General features: G+C 37.3%; 1 protein-coding gene across 1 annotated transcript; it reads right to left on the bottom strand.

Annotated features, from left to right (window-relative positions):
* Positions 1-1,167: 1,167 nt before the first annotated feature.
* Positions 1,168-11,975, bottom strand: LOC103705321 (methionine--tRNA ligase, chloroplastic/mitochondrial). The gene is made up of 12 exons (XM_039127518.1): positions 11,512-11,975; positions 10,920-11,063; positions 10,612-10,761; positions 9,433-9,600; positions 8,668-8,792; positions 7,197-7,290; positions 5,990-6,088; positions 4,583-4,763; positions 4,296-4,411; positions 3,193-3,348; positions 2,133-2,261; positions 1,168-1,771 (listed from the first exon to the last, which is right to left on the bottom strand). Exons 1-12 carry the CDS (start codon positions 11,812-11,814, stop codon positions 1,607-1,609), a joined length of 1,830 nt encoding a protein of 609 aa, XP_038983446.1. The 5' UTR covers positions 11,815-11,975; the 3' UTR covers positions 1,168-1,606.
* Between the last annotated feature and the right edge of the window lie 583 nt (positions 11,976-12,558).

Below are 12,558 nucleotides of genomic sequence, written 5' to 3'. Positions count from 1 at the left end.
AAAATTTCAGGACGCTACACTTAAACCCAACCCATGTAAGCAAGCCTTTTGCGTTTGTCATGGATTGCCGTCTCTAATTAAATATAAGTACTTCTCTTTAAAATAAGTAATCCTATTGACCATTTTTCATTGGTTTTGGACTCGTCCCTTTAACTTTCAGACCATGCACTGATGGATAATGTTATCTAATTAGGTAACGTGCACCATCAGTAGTGCCAAATTACCAAAAAATTATTGACTAATCCTTTTCTTGCTTAGGCCGTAGGTTGGTGTGCTACAGCAGCCATTAAGTATTGACTGGTCCTTTTTTTATAGTTAGGCCATAGGTTTATCCATAATGATTATTATAATAATAATTTTAAAAAAATAAAAAATGGCCAAATCTTCTCTATGCAAACATGGTGCTTGCTGAATGGTTATACCTGAATTGAGTCTCACTCAGCAGTCACTTTACTCTCATGCATTGTACCCATCCCTGACTGCAATTTAGAATCATGCACCTGAACAAATAGTAAAGTGTGGGAAGGTAGCACTATTCAACAACATAAACAAGAGATTTCTCCATGGAGAGAAATGATCCGAGAGGGGAACAACCAAGGGTGAAGCAAGTTATAACCAAGTAGCAATTCAAGATACTGTGCAGCTATCCGCCGCCAAACAGGATTACAGTAATTCAGGAAAGATGGTAGCTACCTGCTGCAAGAACGAGCTTTTCATCGAACCAAGATCTTATTCATCTTGGTTGAAGCTCATTTCCTAGTCAAAATGAGATCAAATGTGTAGGCAGCTGACACGAGCCCGAGCATGAACAGATCATTATGGTAAGATGCTGCATGTAAGGGGAGAAACTCATGTTGATATAACAAGATTTTTTTAGGACCATGTTCATCATGAAACTTTGATCATGGGAGTCTGACCATTCGGAACATTGGAGGGCTGTGCTTATGTGGGTTGCAAATCCAGAAGGTAGCAAGCACATCAAACGCAGAGGTAACTTAGGTAAGACACAAAAACAAAAAAAAGATTGAACATTATGGCTGTCCTCCTATTTGGACACAATGCATGGTTCTTAATGCATGCAGGCTAAATTAGCTAATATAAGGGCAGAGGCATCACCACAAATAATAAAACAGCTAAGCTCGGAGGGATCAGGGATCGAGCATTTGGAAACCATTCTGGTAGGTGTGAGTATGCTTTTATATTTCATGGCAAAGCAACTAATATGGGGAAGTTCAGACATTTGTTTGTATTCTTGGAACACAAGGATTACCATACATTAAATAAACCACAAACACTTGTAAAAATAAATGAAGAGGGTTCTCCTGTTTCCTCCAAGTTCAACAGGTTTTTAACTGCCTTATGAGATGCTGAAGATTGTGGAAATAGAACTTGGGAAACAATTTTGCACATTATCACCACCAAGTTCTATAAAAGAATCACTAGGAGTTGGAGGCAACCGTCACATAATTAGCTACAGAGCTCGACACAAGGCCTCGGGACTGCTCAACCCGTGGCAATCGCATTCAAGCAAACCCTGTCAATCATGTGCCTTCTCCGCATCGACCAAAAGCCTCCCAGGTATAGCAGAAAGTGCCGAATATTGCTGTTAAGCCTGTACAAGCCCTTGACTACGAGAAGTTTTCTTCTTATCCTTGACCAACTTCTGAACCACCTCATCTTCTCCTTCCTTTCTACTTTCAATCCTTGCAAACACTGGCTTAGGATCTGCCATTATCTGACCTGCTTTCATCCCTCCCCATTTGGTATCACTCTATATGATGAAGACAAAAAGACAATCATAAATGTAAATATCGGTGGAAATTTGTAAAAATAATAAAATTGGCTACTATGAACTAGGCACATCCAGGACCAAAATCCTAAAGTTTGATGCAAGGATGTGCCAGCATCATGCATGCAGATGCACACAAGATAAATATTGACTCTCTAATCTATATATTATTATTACTATCACTATTTCCTATAAGATGATCAAACACAGCATAGCACCAAACTAAATAGCAAAGCTTCTGGATCTAAGAAACGTTCCATGAAGTTGTGCATTCCTTCATGCAGAAGGCTGCTCAGTAGTATACATTACGTGAGAAAGAAGATGCATAAAGAGTTGAAAGTACCCAGGTCACTGCTTCAAACTGATCCTTTGAAAACCCAAGTTGCATATATATCCTCAAAGATAGTCTTGGAGTGATTGGAAACAAAGCAATTGCTATAATCCTCATTGCCTCCAATATAATTACAAGGTCCTGCATATAAATGAACAATGAAATGATTAGCAACTGTAACCCTGCATTTCCCACCAATCTTTAACATCCAAGACCACAAATATGTTGATCTTGCCATAAAAGATGTTCATAGCCAAGGTTGTCAGATAGAAGTGTGAAATAGATAGCAAAGTGAACTTGCGAAAAGATTCGCCAGACAATGCTAATAATTATCATATTAATTAAAAACATTAATAGATTATAAAAAAAAGCCACTGCATCTGTTCACTGAGTTAAGGTGATGTTCTTTTGGTATCCAAAATCAATTTTTTTTATTTTTTTTAAAATTTCGTGATATTTAAGTGAAGTCGCCAAACGATTTACCGACTTCACTTAAAAATCGCAAAAATTTTTAGCGGCCGGATCCATATTTCAAACAAAACAGGGACCCAATCACGGCCTCCGTCTCCTGCCCGGGCGCCAGCCTCCGCCTCCTGCCTGGGCGCCGGCCCTCCACCGGCCTCCACCAACCTCATTCTCTCTCCCTCCCTCTCTCCCCTTCTCTCTCTTTTCCTCTCTCTCGTTCACTCTCTCCCCTGCCTCCTCTGTTGTGTCGGTACAGGCTCGGCACGACACGATGCGGACCTGTGCCAACTCGTGCCGCCGGGCAACCGGTACGGTGCCCAGTACCGGTACAATAAATCTTGCTTATAATGTTTTAAAAAAACTTACTTTTGTTATCTAATGAAGATGGAGTAATATTCAAAAGACACTAGGCCAATTATGAAAATTTTTTGGCCCTGATAAATAATTTTTTCCACAGTTCTTTGATTTGCATTTGAGAAAATTCACTGTGTGCAAGATTAACATTATAGCAAAGAAAGAACTAGAAATAGCAAAGAAAAAACTAGAAAAAGCTCAAAAATGATCGAACAAACAATCAAACTAAGATGTAGTCGATTTCAAAGATTACCTTTGCAGCTATTTCAGAACTAGCACCCCCTTGCTTAAAACCAGACCATGGAGCACGTTCATCCATATATGAATTACCAGCAGTACCAATATCTAACACAGATTCGCAAGCAGATGATAAAGAGAGATTCTCATAATGGTATCGCACCTTCTCCACCTACACAAACAGGCCATCACTAAGAGAAGGTATTACATATAGCTCAGATATTTATTCTAACATTCTATTTCGATGTAATAACTTTTCATGCTAATAAGCTTTCTGTGTTATAGTAGACAAATGTTTTACAAAAGTAATCCTTGATGACAAGATATGCTCATGTATCATGGTATGCAAATGAAAGGAAATTTTGGTATGTTTCAGCATGGACAATTACTTGGTCAGAAAAAGAACTTTTAAGAAGTGCCCATCAGTGGACATGCATCTGGCCAAGCTGTGGAAGCCAAAGAAGAAAACTATGCAGTATTAGGTCAGGAACCAAGACAAAACAGGACACTAAAAGAAATGAATTACTAGGACAGGAAAAGGAAAAGAAAAACAGAATAGCATTCTAGCTGCAGGCATCCTCCCCCTACTCAACATGCATGCACATACAAACACGAACTGAGGCCTAATTCTGTACAAGTTCCCACCAAAAAATTTTCATATGAAGTCCTCCACAAGGTATCAGCCACCAGGTAAAAACCACTTCTCCATCAAATCACTTGGCAAAATATAATGACAGTCTTATGCATTGTCTAAATGCAGCCATGGGCACATGTCATAATGTGGTAGAAAAGAAGATAAAAAAACCCTTGCATAGGTCCATGAATATCACTCAAAACTCTTTTTTGCCTTTACTGGTTTTCTTGTCTAGGTCATTCACCATAAGACATGTATAAGCAGCTCTTTTGGTGTTAATGAGGTTCACTGAGGATTACCTCTCTGAAAATTTAAAACTACAAGGACTCCATATTAAAGCGTGTGTACGAGATAACAAAGAAAAACTAATTAAAAGACTCAACTATGTAGCCCATGCTGATGACATCATTAAGGAGTGGACTCCAAATGACAAAAGATAAATTCAAAAGAGATGAGGCCTTCAAGAATATATTACTAATCCTTACCAACTTCTCTACAGTATCTTTGAATGGATTTCCTTCCGCTGCAATGCCAGAATCAAAAGCCAACATGGACTGGCAGTTCTTCTTCAAAAGTCCAAGGGTGCGGTTGAGAAGGTTTCCTGTGTAGAGGATATAACTGAGAATATAAAAGTCCAAGCAACCCATATAAAATGGGAATCTAAACAAGCATATAAACTGAGTAGAGAATTACTCTAATGTTACCACATGCCACCAGAAAAAGGATAGTAAATATTCCAATCAACATGACTTCAGCATCCAAGTAGACATACCAATTGTATTCGCAAGATGTGCATTGACTATATTTATGAAACGGTCCTCTGAATAGTCCCCATCATTCCCAAATTCCACTTCTCGCAAGAAAAAGTACCTGACAGCATCAGCTCCAAATCTACCCACCAGATCCTTTGGTTCAAGAGTATTGCCCAATGATTTCCCCATCTTCATACCATCCTAAAATTTTCAAAATAAAAAGTAGTGCTGCATGAAGTGAAAATAAATATATGAGATAGATTATCAGGTTTCATGGTATCTTTAAAGAGCTTACGCACATACATTACGAAGAAGAAGATGTATTGCACGGAAACCATGTAATGAAGTCTGAACACATGAGAAGTGATTGACAAATAATTTCAGTTTGAAACTGAATAAGACCAAAGCTTGATTTTCAAAAAAAATAATCCAAATAAAATACTTGTACAACCATAATTAAACATTAACCTGGAAACCAATTGTATTATATGGAATATATATGCGCAAGAACACTGAGTTTTTATGAATAATAAAGCGGCAGGAAGATTGTAAACTACATGAGATAGCTTTTGTGTTTGAGATCATGGGCTCGTACACATTGTTTCAAATGTAAGCATTCTCAGGTCTTCATTCTTCAAGCCGGAGAGGTTTCCTGACCAATCTCAACTATTATTGTAACTTTAGATCTCAAAAATTGTATGTACAGCAACTCAAAATATAATGTTTTCTATGAAATGATAATCACATGCTCCAATTGCAATATTTTAATTTCCTCCACAGTACAACTAATGTCCTAACTGATCTATCCCAATCACTGAGTCAAACTTAAGTAGAACTCGAGAAATCCCATCAATCAGCTACCGCAAAAGGCATATGGATTGTGGTTTAAACGATTTGGTAGCACGGTGATGGAGAAACTGTCCAAGTATCAGGTGAAAAGGACACATCTCTAGGTCATGGTTGAGTAGACATTTTCTGAAAGCGAAAGATACGATTGTCTAGATGCAGTGAGCACATATTGGGAACAAAAAGAAATTAATTAAAGAAACTAGACAACACAAGCAATCACAAACTTGCTGAAAGTCAATCAAGAGGGATAGTGAATTCAAGTATAGATCATGGACCAATTGCAAATACTGAACAAAATTAGGATGGGAAAGTTCAGGAGATTTCTGACAGATGCAATCTGGAGAATACATAGGTCATTGATAGATAACATCCACTAAAGTCATAAGTAGATGAGCTGGTGCAGAAAGAGAAATTTCAAAAGTTTTGCTGAAGATAATATCAGAAATTGTACATGACTAACATTTTGTTTGAGAAAATTATGACATTGCAGTCACTTAATATTTGAATTTTAACAAAAATTGGGATGCCCTATGGTTTACGAAACTCTAATAAAAGTCAACAAGATGGATCATCCATACCTTCGTCAAAAATCCATGACCAAAGACCATGCTTGGAAGACTTAATCCCGCTGACATTAACATTGCTGGCCAATAAACTGCATGAAATCGCAAGATGTCCTGGAGATATAAAACAGGAAACAAAAAATGAGAGCCTCCTCTTCATCCATTGAAAATAAGAAATATATGAACTTAAAGTTCTGGAACCAGGAATTGAACGAAAGTACCATACAAAGTGAAAAGCAAGGTAATCTGATAAGCTTATTAATTGATAAAAGGAGATTGTGAATAAATGGCACTGAACATCAAAAGTTAAATACTTTTTAGCAGAAAACAGTGGATTTGTTTCTATCTGGTGTGAGACATAGTGCATAAAACACATAAGCGCAGCTGTATGAACACCTTTTATATAAATCTTCCAGATGTAAACTCTAGAAAACCAAAAGATCTCAAACGATAACATTTAAAACCTAAATGCCATTTAATACTAGAGAATTGTTTTCATAATTAACAGAGGCTTCTTAGCATCTTTCTTTCAAGAGGAAAATGAGAGAATTTGTTAGGGTATCACAAACAGAAGGGAGAAAAAGAGTATAGCAAGTAACTGACCAATACCATGGTACTAAAGGTCACAAAGAGATATGAAACAAAAAAAACGACATAAGGATGAAAGCAACAAGGTGATGGCTGCACAAGTAAAGTGTGAAAAATTAATAATCAACTTAAGGAAAATTTGACAGCTTCTAGAATACAACTCGTGTTGACTAGTGACGCTGTTAGACAGCAAAATGATTTAAGGAAAAAAGATAAAGATAATATAGCATATAGCTCATTCTCTGTAATAATTATACTTTCAATCTTTTAAAAGAACTTGGACATTTTACTACAACCCAGGCTTTTTAAGTCTTGTGATATCCATGCATCAGAAGATCACACCTAAAAAGTAAATAATAGGCATTTGAATGGAGAACTATAAGACAATCCATAACTATGGCTTTAAGTGTGAATCAGCTTTTATTTTTTCAAAAGACTGCTAGCTACAAATTAGCATCCCAATGTGATGCACCCAGAATAGACTGCACACGTACGCACAAGAATGGAACAGTATGAAAGGCCAGCACATTGAATGTGTATGCACTACACTATCCTTCTATAAATTATACAGATTTCTAGAACCAAAAATGCTTTTCAAAAATAGAATAGGGACAAAGATAGATATATAGTATACCTTTCCTATTAAGTGTAATGAAGCAGGCCATCCAGAACTAACAGCTTGTTGTAAACCTGGTTTCTCTCCATCCTCTAATAATGCTGAAATATACCTGCATAAAGGTAGGACATCTTCGTGTATTTAATGAATATTACAAAATTAAGAAATCAAAACAATAAGTAATAGGAAACCAATGGGAGATAACTTGGTGAATAAAGACTATGCAGTGCTCTGATAAGCAAGAGCATTCGGTTTTGTATTGAAAGGGCAAAAGAGAAGACAAAGAAGAAGGATCAGAGGAAGTCGTGAAAAAGGGTAAAGTACTTGATTATTAAGGATTATATAGCTTTAGATAGGAGATAAATAGTGAAGAAGGATTTACAAAGAAATCTCAAAACATCAGGCTAATAGGTTATGGTTATGGTAGACAATAACATTGAGCACTGCATATATTCTGAATAAAAGTTTTAGCTTAGCAGGTGAAACGGAATTCACAACCCCAAGGTTGCAATACAGATGAGAAGCTCAAATACAGAAGGTTATACTGAGTGAACCATAAATCCAGTTTTCAAAATTCAAATAGCATAGCTAAGAAATTTTGAAAACTTTTGGAAGAAAGGGAGGGGGGAACAAAACAACATTTTAAGACCTTTAAAAAAATGCATACCTTAATTACAGTGTGACCATAAGAAACTACATTCTAACAAGACAATTAGGGGTATGTTTGGATGTAATAGAAAACCATGATATCCCGTATTTTCTGACATTACTAATTATGGTTTTGTAATGTGGTGTATTTGGTTGTTTGATGAAATTTCAAAAAGGTCTTAAAATTGAAGAAAAAAAAAGCGAAAAGCTTTGAGAATTTTTTGACTTCATATTTTGCTCTCCTTATGCCCAATTTTTCCCATTTTCCAACTTTCCCTTTTTAACAGATAACACCTCCTTCAAAAAAGGAACTTATAAACATTCAAAATTACAAATTGATGAAGAAAACAGAGTCGTGAATTTTATATCTAAAACCTATGAATGTAGCCTTAGCAAATTAGGGCCCAACTATCAGAATTTCTCATTCAACATAAAAATTGACCAAAAAACCAAAAAATACAACAGAAAAACATCATATACTGACATTTGAAAACATTAAGAACTTTTTGGAAGTTGTATTTTGGGATCAAAAATAGATGTTCATGTCTAATTTTCCAGGCACAGCCCACTGGGATAAAACAACATGGAGAGAAATATGCAAAAATCATTTGAGAGACAACTCCTCAAGCAAAAATGTAAATGGTCGAAACCAGGCACAATGCACCATGAAGCCCTTATGTGCTCAGATTTGGCTAGGCTTTTACCGCTATTTTGTGAAATGATGAACTGGAACATCTTGAGACTATGGAGATATAGATTGTTTATTATGATAGATACATGCATACATGCATACATGCAGACTACCAAATTAAGCAAGAGATAAGTGGAAGGATGATTTTACCCCAATAAAGCATCAAACCAGACATAAACAGTTTGTCTACTGTCATTTGGCACAGTTATGCCCCAGTCCACAGACGAGCGGGATATAGAGAAATCTCTCAGCCCACTCTTAATCCAGCTTTGCACCTAAAACAATATTTCAGTCAGAAAATGCAATCATAAACTAAAAGGCAGTGATAATGACACATAAACCCCTGGCTTATTGCATACTTCAATCAGCCCATATGAAAGATTATAGACTTTTGAATGATTGAATACGAATCTTTATTCAAGGAGAGGTCTTGGAGACCTTAAGTTTCGATAATGCAAACAACTTGCAAGATAATTGTGGGAGTAGATAAAGATAAGAACATCTTTCTATGATGAGATTGTTGGTTCTATTATTTAATTTTGGTAACTATATAGTTACAAGAAAATTGCTATGGAAATGTCGTAGAGTCACGAAATAGCTTTCATACAAGTCTGAACCTAAATAGCTGAACATTAAAAAAATAGATTTAGAATTAGAATTAGAATTTAACTGAGCTTTGAGATTTAAGAAATCCAGAAGCCATCATTCATGTACTGTAAACTTGTGCATTTAGTGCTCCTAATGTAATAAGAAGCCAGTGACCCCAAAGACTGAAGTACTGTATGCATTAAAAATTTGAAATCAAAACACACAATTTTATTCAAAAATTATAACCATCTTCAAAACAAAAATCCACTCAAGGCTAAAACCATAAATTTAACCAATCCAAGGATTGGGTACCTATTAACACCTCACCTCATTCAAGCGAAATGGAGGTTTCACAAAATCTGGATTCTGCAATAAAAACTCTTCCAGCCTTCGCTGATACTTCGATAGAGAAAAAAAGTAGTTATCCTCCTTTCGTCGTACACAAGGCTTTAAGTGCATGGGGCAGCAATTGTTTTCAAGCAATTCTTTCTCATCCTGCATATATTACCCAAAGGGATGATTAAAGACATATTGGTAAAAATGTTTAAGATCAAAAAGTATTCAAAGGAGAATAGAATGACAAAGCATAATAGAAATGGGTTTATGGAGCTAGTAGAAGTACTTTCAGACAAGAGAAAAATAATGAGCATATGCATTTTTTTTTTACTTTAAACATTTTTCCTCTTAAAATTATACAGAATATGCAGAAGAAATCTTAGACAAATTATCTCCGCTCATACAGGCTCTGAGCCAAGCTTTTATCAAGCCAACCTGGGCTCTACCTTATATTTTCAAATGGCTCAAGTTCAGGCTTGGATCATTTATGAGCCAAACTTTAGAAGTTGTTTGAGATCAGCTTGTTTCCTAGCTGAGTCGAGTTCAAAAGAGCTACGTTGAGTTGAGACCATGCTGCTTGTGAGCAGCTCGGTTTGTTCGCAGCCCTAATCTTCAGTCCTTAGACATTCTACTAGAAAACCCTGCTGTTGCATACCTGCTATCTATTTAGGTTTCAGTTTTCTGTTCAATAGCAAGAATCACAATGTTTGAGCAGGTCCCATTGTCCAGGGATAGGTTAAAGTTTTATTTAATGCATCATTGTCTTTCCAGAAAAGCATTTTGTTTAGTGCATCATTGTCTTTATAGAAAAACTATGGTGCATGCAGACATGCACACACATGTACACATAAATATATGTGAGTTAGACTACATGTTATTTAATTACTGATTAGTACACTTAATAGTGTTGCCTTTGGTCATCTTCATCTTGCAGAAGTTCAAAGTCATGAACTGATGTGTCTCTTGCTAAACCTCCACAAGCCTTCCCATGCTTGCTAATTGAACCGTCCAGGTCATAAAGGTAAAAGTAGGTTTCCGGAACATAGAGCCGCCCAAAGACAGCCTTTCGGCCACATACCCATAAGGCCTCTTGTCAATCACAATGGTGGTGAAGAAGAAGAAGAACAAGAAGAAAATTTTATGCACTGGGACGAAGATATGAAGTTTTACCTTGTACTCTTCGCAGTTCACACAGTAGAGCCCCTCATAGTCAGCTCGGTATATATCGCCATTATTGAGCACTCTAGAATAGAACTCCTTCACAACAGCTTCATGCCTTGAATCAGTAGTTCGAATGAATTTGTCATATGCTATGTCTAGCTGCCATCAATGAGCAAAAATGGAAGGTAATGCTTATTCTGCTTGTACTATAAGCAATAAATTCTCAGCATGAATTCCATCAGTTCAACCAATAACTTAAAAATACTAAAAATATAAAGCACTGGTAATCCAAACAGTTAAAAGAGAGGGAAACATACTTCTTTCCACAGCATCCGGAAAGCATGCGAAACAGTATCGCAGTGCTCGCTAGGACTCTTGCCACTAGTCTCTGCAGCTGAAGCAATTTTCTCTCCATGCTCATCCGTCCCTGTGATGAATATAACCTTCTTCTCTTGCAGCCTCTGGGGCAAAAAGACTAGCATTGGAAAAGCTCAAAAAAGGGGGGTGATAGAAATGCAATTAACCACGCTAGCTTGAAATTGTGGAAAGAGAAAAACAAATCTTTTCTGCCGTTTTAAGCTGTGATTTAACCACGCCAGCTTTCTTTTGTAAAGAATATGAATTGCGTAAGAGAATAAAAACACCATTATTAACTCTAATTAGAAATTGCTCCAGCTTTATGAGAAGATTGGCCACTAGCAAGAGCATTTGAGAGCAATTGATATCCCAAATCAGCCAAGAACAAATTTTTTCTTCCTTTAGCAACAACAAGATACCACCTTTGTCTGATTTGGACCACAAGTTAATCGAAAATGAACAAAGGCATTGCATACTTCATCGAACTAAAAGAAGATGTACCCAAAACTGAATCCTACGAATTTCGATCCAACAAAGAACTGGGGAGAAAACCTGAAACCGGGCGATGGCATCGGCGGCGATGGTGGTATAGGCGCTGCCCATGTGGGGAGGAGCGTTCACGTAGTAAAGAGGGGTAGTGATGACGAAAGGCTCCACCTTTGGGGGTTTCTTCAGCTCCTCCGCCTCGGTCCGGAGGTGGCTCCGGCAGCGAGTGGACGACGGGATGGGCGCCGCAGGGCATCGGCGGAGGAGGGGCAGCGAAGCCGTGAAGCCGTTGCTCCGGCCGCCGATGGAAGAGAGCGGAGCGACGGCGTAAAGGCCGTTCTGAGAGGAGAGCAAAGCTCGTCCGGCCATGGAGAGATCCCTCGCTCGGTCGCTCCCGCGCACTGGCTATCAAGATCTCCGGTGGACCAACCAGAAGCCCTACCGCTAATGGCGGCCTAGAAGGGGATGGGATAACGCTCCGGAAGCCCGTCACATTGGGTTGCCTGAGTGCAGGGACTTCACTTTTGCTGGGCTCAACCCCAATTGGAGATTTTATAAAATCTCAGCTTGGGCCTAATGAGTAATACTTTTTATATTTTCTATATAATTATATTTTTACTCATGCAAGGTTGTAAAATTGTATATTAATTACTAGAATGGATGGATATTCCAGACCTCAACCAAATAACTATTAATGCAACAAAAATATTGGAATATTCATCTGATCTTAAAATTTTAAATTAGTCTGACTTAATCTGATTAATATAACTCAATATAACCTAATCTGACAATAATCCAGCTCAATTTGAATGTCTCTTGAGGTTAGACTCGATTTGGTTGGGTTAGAGATATCCCAACCTAAGATTGAGTAGGCTAGGGTTGGAAAGGAGAGATACAAAGATTGGATTTAGTTAGGTTCTAACCTTGAACCTATTCGATTTGTAGCTATTTCCTAAGGAAACATAGCTTCATGGAACCTTTCTTTCACCCTTTTAAGTTCCCCTATTTAGTGTAGCACCATGATGTGCTTGTTAATTTTATAGGAGATAGTGATGGTGGTAGCGATCGCAATAATAGTAATACTAATAGTAGAAGTAATAATATAGATTAGAG

This window comes from Phoenix dactylifera, chromosome 6 (genome assembly GCF_009389715.1).
Source record: "Phoenix dactylifera cultivar Barhee BC4 chromosome 6, palm_55x_up_171113_PBpolish2nd_filt_p, whole genome shotgun sequence".
NCBI lineage: Eukaryota > Viridiplantae > Streptophyta > Magnoliopsida > Arecales > Arecaceae > Phoenix > Phoenix dactylifera.
Note: the sequence above shows the minus strand (reverse complement) of the source record. Positions and strands in the feature narration are given on the sequence as shown.

What these genes read in the sequence shown, in the direction of transcription:
- LOC103705321 (XM_039127518.1), bottom strand. Translation starts at nt 11,814, where the DNA reads ATGGCCGGACGAGCTTTGCTCTCCTCTCAGAACGGCCTTTACGCCGTC. An exon ending in CATTACACTTAATAGGAAAG is followed by an intron (nt 6,089 to 7,196) that starts GTATACTATATA and finishes TTATATCTCCAG; the next exon opens with GACATCTTGCGATTTCATGC. An exon ending in GTTCTGAAATAGCTGCAAAG is followed by an intron (nt 2,262 to 3,192) that starts GTAATCTTTGAA and finishes ATTTATATGCAG; the next exon opens with GACCTTGTAATTATATTGGA.